At 42.9% G+C, this 9,219-nt stretch overlaps 1 protein-coding gene across 1 annotated transcript; it reads left to right on the top strand.

Moving 5' to 3' along the window:
* Positions 1 to 7,834: 7,834 nt before the first annotated feature.
* Positions 7,835 to 8,443, top strand: LOC142574393 (uncharacterized). Its single transcript, XM_075683511.1, has one exon. The coding sequence runs from the start codon at positions 7,835 to 7,837 to the stop codon at positions 8,441 to 8,443; it is 609 nt and encodes a 202-aa protein (XP_075539626.1).
* The last annotated feature ends 776 nt before the right edge of the window (positions 8,444 to 9,219 follow it).

The raw sequence follows: 9,219 nt of genomic DNA, 5'->3' as shown, positions 1-9,219 counted from the left end.
CAATAAATAGGGCAGCCCGCTAACACAGTCCGTAGGTCCGTAGGTCGAGCCAGTGAACAGCACTCACTTTCGCCTTTAAGCTGCGCCAAAATGCTGAATTACTTACCGCTTGGCGAGTCACAGGATGATTTGACGTCGTCCATTGCTCGAGATGCGATTTTACCAAATATAGAAGTCCATCTACGAGCGATTTGAACCAGCCTTCGGGATAGTGCTGCAAATTTCAGACAGAAAAAGACATGCAAGAGAGCTGGATTCACTGCACTCAAGTTCATCTCAGAGAAGACTGTCTGTTGTGACAATTCATCTATTTTATATTGACCAGTTGCCTTCACCCAAAAAAGATCACGTTCTCGTGACGCCTGCGGCAAAAAAGACGTTCCACGTCCGCCGCCAAGGTCTGTGAGTTGTGGCGCTGGCTAACACTCCCAGGGTTCTACTAGGACACATAAATACCCAAAAAAGTGGATGGGGAAACAGCGCCGCGGTAGCTCAATTGGTAGAGCATCGCACGCGAAATGCGAAGGTTGTGGGTTCGGTTCCCACCTGCGGTAAGTTGTTCTTTCATCCACTTTAATTTCCATTACATCATAGTTTCTTTATTTCATTTATTAAGCGCAAGTAATTTCCCCTCTGTTGTCCTTGGTGTCAATGTTTGTTGGCTTCTTATGATAAAGCCAGATAGAATCACACATACCGCATGCGAAAAGGAGATAAAAAAAATTCATTGATTGCATCGCGGGTGTGGTATACCGCATTCCCCTCGGTTGTGGACGGTCCTACATTGGTCAAACAAGTAGATGCATAAGTGACCGGCTATGAGAACACAATAAAAAAGTAAACAACGTGACCGCTGATGGCTTTCTTGCCATCCATTGCCAGAGATTCAAATGCAAACCCAGATTTCAAGAGGCAAACATCATGAATAGAAGCAGGTGTGAGATAACACGCTTGATAATAGAAGCTAGACACATATCAACATTCGGTGACGCATGCGTCAGTAAACCTTCCATTTCATTATCGTCAAAAGAGCTCGATTATCTGTGTTCGCTTTGAACGTGTACATGCCTGTGAACATGTGAGACTAAAAAGTGCTTGCATGTAGTTCCCTGTTTGTTTTTTGGTCGTGTGTCCATTTTTACCGAAAATTTTACACGTGTTGTATGACATTTCGAGGGTGTATATATAGTGTATATATACCGACAATAACTGGAACTAAATCTATCATTCAAAGTGAGCGCTGTGTGCGTCAGTTGTGCCGTTTTGTTGTCCTTGTTTAGCTTGTGCTACAACAAAATGTGATATCTTGATAATGTCATTCTCGAGCCAGGCTCTGCCCCACTATTGATGCGCCATGGTGCCGCCGTGACTTAGGTTTCGTGCTACTTAGCCTGAGGGTACGGGATCAAATGTAGGCCGCGATGGCTGCATTTAGATGGGGGCAAAATGCACGAAGTCCCGAAGGCTGTGCAACGGGCGCACATTAAGGAAACCCATTAGGCAACATTCACCTGGAGTTTCTCATTACGCCATGCCTCATATTTCTATCGTATATATATATATATATATATATATATATATATATATATATATATATATATATATATATATATATTCACACGTGGACTTGTTTATCTTGTACGGGTGAGCGCTTTTCCCTTACAAAAATTTTATAGAAAGTCCATAGACAGTCTATCGACATTTGTCTATTAAGTCTATAGACAGTCTACAGACATTTCTTTAGACTAGTCTGTAGTCTGTCTATAGATCAATGAAAATTAACGTTTGTATAGACAAATGCTCGCAAAATGTTTATAGACAAAAGTGTATAGGTTTATACAGTTCTATTTTTGTAGACTGAAGTCTATAGAATGTCTATAAACAAATGTCTATAGATAGTATATAGACATTCTATAGACTTCAGTCTACAAAAACATAACTTTATGATCCTATACACTTTTTCTATGATATTCTGCAGACATTTGTCAACAAACATGAATTTTCATTAATATATAGGCAGTTTATCGACACATACATTTTATAGACAAGTCTACAAAGAGTGCATTAGGCCATAAGTCCATAGCTATCTGCTATCTACAAGTTAGCTTACATTTTTGTTTACATGTGGTAGCAAAACTTTTTTTAATGTATTTATGTATGTGCACCTGTTGCTTTTCATCTGCACTTATGCATTAACGTTAGTAGATTAATAATGCTCCTGAACCAGCTGTACTTTCATATATGTTGCTTAAACAGAAAGAATTGAGTGCTGAATCATGCAGTGCAAAAGAGAAAACAAATGCACCGGCAATGAATTAAATGTTTTCATTGGACGATATAATAGATGAATTTCTTAAAATACATGTCTTGTGCTTTTATTGAAAGACACTAAATATTTACACTACTTTCCCTTGGAAAGCATGGTCGCCAGGCTGGCCTTGAACTTTGTGTCATTAGACCCAAAGGTGATGCAGGTGTATGCTGCAAATAAGTAGGCGCAGCAATATGAGAGAAAAATAACAAGTGTGTATTCTTTGTATGTTCTTTAAGCAGCTTAATATATTTGCTCAAACCATATAAGTCAATACTTCATGCAGTTTAACTATGACTAATGGCTACTTGTCAATTCAAATCATTACCATTATACAATGTTTTATTTTATGGTATGGTGAACTATTAAACAGTCACAACTGCTGCTCATGCCAGCAACAGATGAATACAGCATGTTCCCTTTTATGACAAGTTCATATATGATGCAATAATGTACGTATCCCAAATGATCTCTATATTTATTGATGAAACTTTACCCAGTTGGACTGTCTGTACATTTTTTTGGCTGGTAGTTAAGTATGCCCGTGCAGAGGGATATGCTCAGAAGACGTGACTGGAGTATTCACAGTATCATGCCAAAGATTGTAATTTATTTTGCTTAATTTACATTTAAATGTCTTTCTCCTACTCTTAAATGAATGGTTCATTGGCTATAACTTCAACAGAAGGCAGATGGATTGATTGTATCGATATGGTCACTCAGTTACTTACAGGTAAAGAGGCCTCTTGGACATGCTAACAGGTTTCCAAGTTAGGTATACCACATGAACACCCGAAATACCACGCGAGCACTTTGTGTCATGGCACGACAGACATGCACCTCCTAGGAAACAGAACTGATACTATAGTTAGAATGAATTCTATTACAGTAAATTATTTAAGGTGCTTCTAAAGAGGAAAATGTCTTCTAGGCTTTCGAGGTTCAGGACTTTTAGTTAAAGCAAAAGAAAGATAAATTCAGTAAGAAATGCCATGTCAGTATGGTTGACTCATTTTTTTTTTCAATAGATGGGCAAATTTCTCCGAACTTTTTATGAAGTGAGACGTTCTAAAAATATATTTACCAGAGAGATTCTCTAGAAAATTTGTATGACACAAAACAGGCAGCATACCTATGTGGTCATTTTAAAATTTCGCGATCTTCTTGCAAGCCTTCCCTGGTTGTTTCCATGAAAATTTTCTGGCAATCTATGACGTCCGCAGCTTAAGTGCAATAAAAAAATATTGTGGTTTAATGCTTGCCAAGTAATGCTAGTCCATAATATTTAGATAAAACGAATAACACATCAGTCACTTGACATACCGTATTATATCCAACTGACTTGAATCCCTTGTTTAATAAAACCTTCATCAGTGGTGTGAAAATAAGCAGCGGCAGCGCATAAAACTGGCGTAGGTGGATACCAGATGGCGCTGCTCCATCAGGAAGCGGAAGTGCGTTTTCTTTAGAGCCAAATCCAATAAGGCCGCTTGCCACCGGTAGCGTACGCTGATACGCGCCGTACTCGCCCTGCCGGCTATGTGGCATACCAGCGTAGCTGGTATGCCACATAGAACTCACCAGCTACGCTGGTGCGTTCTAACTGCTAGGAGACCAAAGAGCCTGTACTGACGCCCATACGAACAAGTCGCAAGCGAGTGAAGAGAACTTGCGGCTTTACTGGCAGAAAGGAAGCAGTGTACATTTTCGTGCAAGAGCAGAAATAAAAGTTCCATGTCGAGGTACGCTGGAATCATTGACGCGAGCTCGTAAAGGGCTCACTTTCGTCGTCGCACATGGCGACATGGAAAATGGTAACCTGGTAACGAGCGAAAATGGCCTCTTACTTATGTCGTTATGAGGGAATTGTCTTAGGTGAGTATTGACTAGTACGTTCCATAATGAGATCACTTCGCTTTCTTTGCGTTCGCTGTTCTCGAGTTCGATGGTATCAACTAATGTTTTGGCAAGTGTCACTGAAATAGAACGAATTGTTTACTTTTGAAACAAGGATTTGCTAAAACAGATCACAGGCTTTCATGGATACTCCATTCATGTGTTATATGTAGTGTGGATAAGCCATTTTTTTTTTGCTGGGTTTGGTCGTCCTAGGCGGCACTTCTGCCCTTTTTGCTGCTGCAATCTGTCCTTTAATGCTGCTGCAAAATTTTTCAAACTTGGAAAAAAATTTTTTTGAATGCGTTTACTATCAAAAATGATGAAACGAAAGCTTCCGTATGATTCACAAAAATTCCTGTAATAAAAAACTAATCGGGGTAAGATTGCAAAACATCAAGTTCAACTTTGCCACTTTCACTGGCATGCAATGTGGAGGAGGAGCTTACATGAGGAGCTTCCTTGACGAGCTTACACCGGTATGTGTTCCTCGATCTTCAGTGGAGTAATTGTAACAGCTTCTCCAAATTTAAGAGGAAGCTTTAGCTCGGTTCCAACTCCGACGCGGCCTATTCAAATACATGCAAAACGCAAAAACGTTTTCCTGAGATAACCCCTGGGCAGATTTTAATGAAGTTTGTTGCATTTGAGAGAGAAAGTTAAATTCTAGTGACTGTTGCAAGCGCAATTCCGATTTAGGGATTGAATTTTAATAAAACGATTTTTAAATATTCGGCTGTTTGCAAAAAATAGAAGCACGAAGTTTACAAATTCATAGCTCTGCATGAAGAACAGATATCGCAGTTCTGTAAACCGCATCCATTAGTTCATTCAAAGAGGACAAATTCTAAACGTCATTTTATATCTCATATTAATTTGTTACGTTGTTTACAAGGGTTCTGCAAAAGCTGTATTTCCATGTTACCAAATTTTTTTTATACTCATGTGTAACATATCAATGTTGTCCGCTTTAGATGTAGTATTAGATGCAATTGACAGAATTGTATTATCCTTTTTTGTTGTTGGGTTACGGAGTTATAAAGGAAGCTTTAGTTAAGAGGCAGCTTTAGCTCGGGTGCTCCTATGTAAATACATGTAAAAGGAGAATTCGTTTTTCTCGACAACCACTGCACCAAATTTAACGAAATTTGTTGCATTTAAAAGGCAAACTTAAAGTGTAGTGACTGTTTGTCTCGAATTTATGAGTTAGGTCGTAAATATTTATTAAAAATTAGCGAAAATTAGAAATTTTCGAGAAACGATACTATCATGTTCACAATTAACTCCGAAACTGTTCTGTGAATTTTTACGTAACTGTTCTGTGAATTGTAAGATACAATTCTGTGAATTGCATCTGATAGTACATCTAAAGCGGACAAAATTTATGTTACACATGAATATGGAAGAATTTAGTATTATGGAAATACAGCTTTTGCAGAACCCTTCTAAACAACGTAACAAATTCACATAACATGTAAAATGACATATCGAATTTCTCCGCTTTTAATGATGTAATGGATGCCGTTGACACAACCGCGATATCTGTTCTTAATGCAGAGCTATGAATTTGTAAACTTCGTGCTTTTTTTTCAAACTGTCAAATATTTGAAAATCATTTTAAGAAAATTCAAGCCCTAAATCGAAATTCAACTTCCAACAGTCACTAGAACATCACTTTCTCTCTCAAATGCAATACATTTCATCAAAATCGGTCCAAGCGTTATCTCAGAAAAGCTTTTTTTTGCGTTTTATATGTATTTGAATAGGCTGTGTCGGAGTTGGGCCCGAGCTAATGCTTCCTCTTAAAGGGACCCTGAAACGATTTTGACGATTTTCTACAAACGTACTGAGTCGTTAGAGTAGGTGCTTCTGATAATTAATTGACACATCTAGGTGCTCCGCGTAAAGCGTGTAATTTATTATAAAATTCTTAAATTGCACTTCGCTGCCGATCGCCGCACACTGCTCGGCGGAATTTTAAGCCGCCCCTACGCATATGACAAAATCACCCATATGACGTCAGTGGGGCGAGCTATCCGATTGGCTGACCAGGGCGCGTGATCGATAATCTTCGTAATAGTTGGAATGTTAGTTCATTTGTTTCTGTATAAAGAAAGCAACATAAAGAAAATGCACAAGAACAACTTTTCAGTACACTTAAGCACTTCCGGCACACAGCAAGTGTCGTCTGCTTGTGTTACAACGTACTCCATTTTGACGAGAGCTCCGCGGTCAGAGTCGGTCTCAGTCTTTTCGCGAGCACTATGATTCGACTTTGTTGCCTTGCAGACTGCAAACGTAGCGACAGGCAATATGTCAAGCTGCGACATCGTGTGCCTCTGCAAGGCAACATACGAGCGAACTGGCTGCTGCGCATCGGACTGACGCTATCCGATCGGCGCCAGGATTTGCGCGTTTGTAGTGGTCCCTTTACACTGGAAGATTACTAACGCAGTAGTGTTTCGCGAGTCCGGTATTAGGGAAACGCAAGAGCAAGGGGATAGGGTCTGGCCGCTTGACGGTACCGTAACGGGATGAGCCATGAGATGAGCAGAGGCGCAAATCTAAATGGTCTGCACGGTGCAGCCACCTGGTGGCACAGAGCTGAACCATACACAGTAGCTGTAACGAAGTGTATTCTTCTTTGCTGCTGGTGTGTATTTTTCGCAGGAGTGTAATTATAAACACGTTGTTCTTATAATTGTTTAAAATGTTTCACTCTTGGTTAGAGTAATATTAGCGCTTTGTTTGGCTTGTTAAGCGCTGCGCCAACAAGTGGCTGGAGCGTGCAGACCGATCCGGTCGCTCACGTACGTCCACGCTAAAGTTCCTTCATCAGCTTGAGTTTATGCCTCCAGTCATTTGCCGAAATGACCAGCTTGCCTGTGGTTACCGGAATACCAGACACGTTCGGCGCTAGGACAGAATGCTCGCAACGCACGCTGCTTCGATAGCTCTCGCTTGGGGTCGACGGCCAAGCGGCTAGAGGAGAGGTTTCGCGCGGGCGGGGGCGGGCTCCAAAACAAGCGGAAGTGGACGATGTGACGTCGCATCGTGACGCACAACCAGTGAAGGCGGAGCTTAGCCCCGATCGCTCGGCGAACGAGTTGAGGAGGAAAAGCATGGCTAGGGAGGAGGGTAACTGCTAATCGCTTGTAGCTCCATTAATACGTAACGCTTCACTTAAGTTGTGGTGCGAATATTCTAGTTAAGTTGTACCCTACGCGTCTACAAAATTTGTCCGAACCGTTTCAGGGGCCCTTTAAAGGGAGTGACAACGAGCCAGAACGTGTTGTAAGGCGTTGATGGAAATGAAATGACCATGGTTTATAGTGATAGAATCGAGCACGCTGTTCACGGTTCCCTCCAAAGGAGCAAGCGAAGGAGCACTTTAACGAGATCAGGGAGGCAGAAGTAAGCGCAACCGATGAGGCCACCGTACATGCTGTGAAATCAAAAGCAAGCCTCGGAATTTGCTCAAACTGCTCTTACACACACGGAAAAGCAAAGTGCCCTGCGCAAGGCAAGTGCTGTAACAAGTGTGGCGGCCGAAACCACTTCGCGCGGGCGTGTCGCCAACCAGAAGCGAGACCGAGGGGCCAAGCATGTAAGAAACAACAGGTCGAAATGGCAGAGGACGAGGGCTGTTTTCTGCAAACCCTCGAAGTCAATGCAATTGATGGCCACGACCGCTGGTCCGCGACTGTCGACATCGCAGGTTCCGCCACACGCTGCAAAATTGATACCGGAGCCAACTGTTACGTCATGCCCGAAGTGACACTCAGAAACTTAACTACGAAGCCAGCGCAAGACTGCTGCTCTACGCTGCGGTCGTTTTTCGGGCACCTAGAAAAGGCGACGAAGATCGAGCTTCAGGTCGCCAGTACAACGCAGTCTACCACGGCGCTATTCTTTATCGTGAAACAAGCGGTTCCTGTTACATTGAGTGGCAAGGTGGCTGAACGCTTAGGGCTGATTGGCCGCATAAACACCCTAGACGCCTTGGAAACTAACAGAATAGTGGAAAGATTTCGAGATGTTTTCCCGGAGCTGGGAGAAATCAAAGACGTAGCCTACCACATGGAGCTGAAACCTGAAGCTCGAGGCGTCATCAAGCCAGCGCGACGAATCGCCATCGCCCTTCAGGAGCGCGTCCGAGCTGAGCTGCACCGGATGGAGCGCGACGGCGTCGTTGCTAAGGTTACCGAATCTGGTCTGGTCACATGGCTGTGGTAGTAAAGAAAGAAAAAGTACGCATATGCTTGGACCCATCCGACTTGAATAAGGCGCTTCTAAGAGAGCACTACCACATGCCGACGTTAGAAGATATCCCACCGCGGCTGCATGGAGCGAAATTCTTTTCTACTCTGGATGCATCGTCAGGATTCTGGCAGATCAAGTTGGACGAGCCGAGCTCCTGCTTATGCACTATGAGCACGCCCTACGGGCGATACAGATTCCTGCGCATGCCGTTCGGCAATGCTTCCGCGCCGGAAATTTTTCAGCGGGTGATGCACCAGGTACAAGAGGGCTTGAGGGGCGTTGACGTCGCTGTGGACGACATATTGGTTTGGGGACAGTCACCAGAGCAACACGACAGAAATTTAGTAGCTTTGCTGTCCCGGTGTAGACAACACAACCTGAAGCTCAATAAGAACAAGTGCAATTTCCTCCAGCCCAGAGTCCGCTACATGGGCCATATTCTGATTCCAGAGGGGCTGTGCCTGGACCCGAGCAGAGTGGAAGAGATCGTGCAAGTCCCGCCACCACAAAACCGTAAGCAACTGCAAGTTTTCCTCGGCATGATCAACTACGTGGCTCGGTTTGTCCCTAACATATCCACGTTGTCAGCGCCGCTTCGCGAGTTGTTAAAAAAGGACGTCCGTGGGTCTGGACAGACCAGCAAGAAAACAGCTTTCGTCAACTTCGAGCGACCTTCACAAAAACGCCAGTCCTTGCCTATTTTAACCAAGAAAAACCATTGACCTTGTCAGTAGACGCCAGTCAGCATG

This window comes from Dermacentor variabilis, chromosome 1 (genome assembly GCF_050947875.1).
Source record: "Dermacentor variabilis isolate Ectoservices chromosome 1, ASM5094787v1, whole genome shotgun sequence".
Lineage (NCBI taxonomy): Eukaryota > Metazoa > Arthropoda > Arachnida > Ixodida > Ixodidae > Dermacentor > Dermacentor variabilis.
Note: the sequence above shows the minus strand (reverse complement) of the source record. Positions and strands in the feature narration are given on the sequence as shown.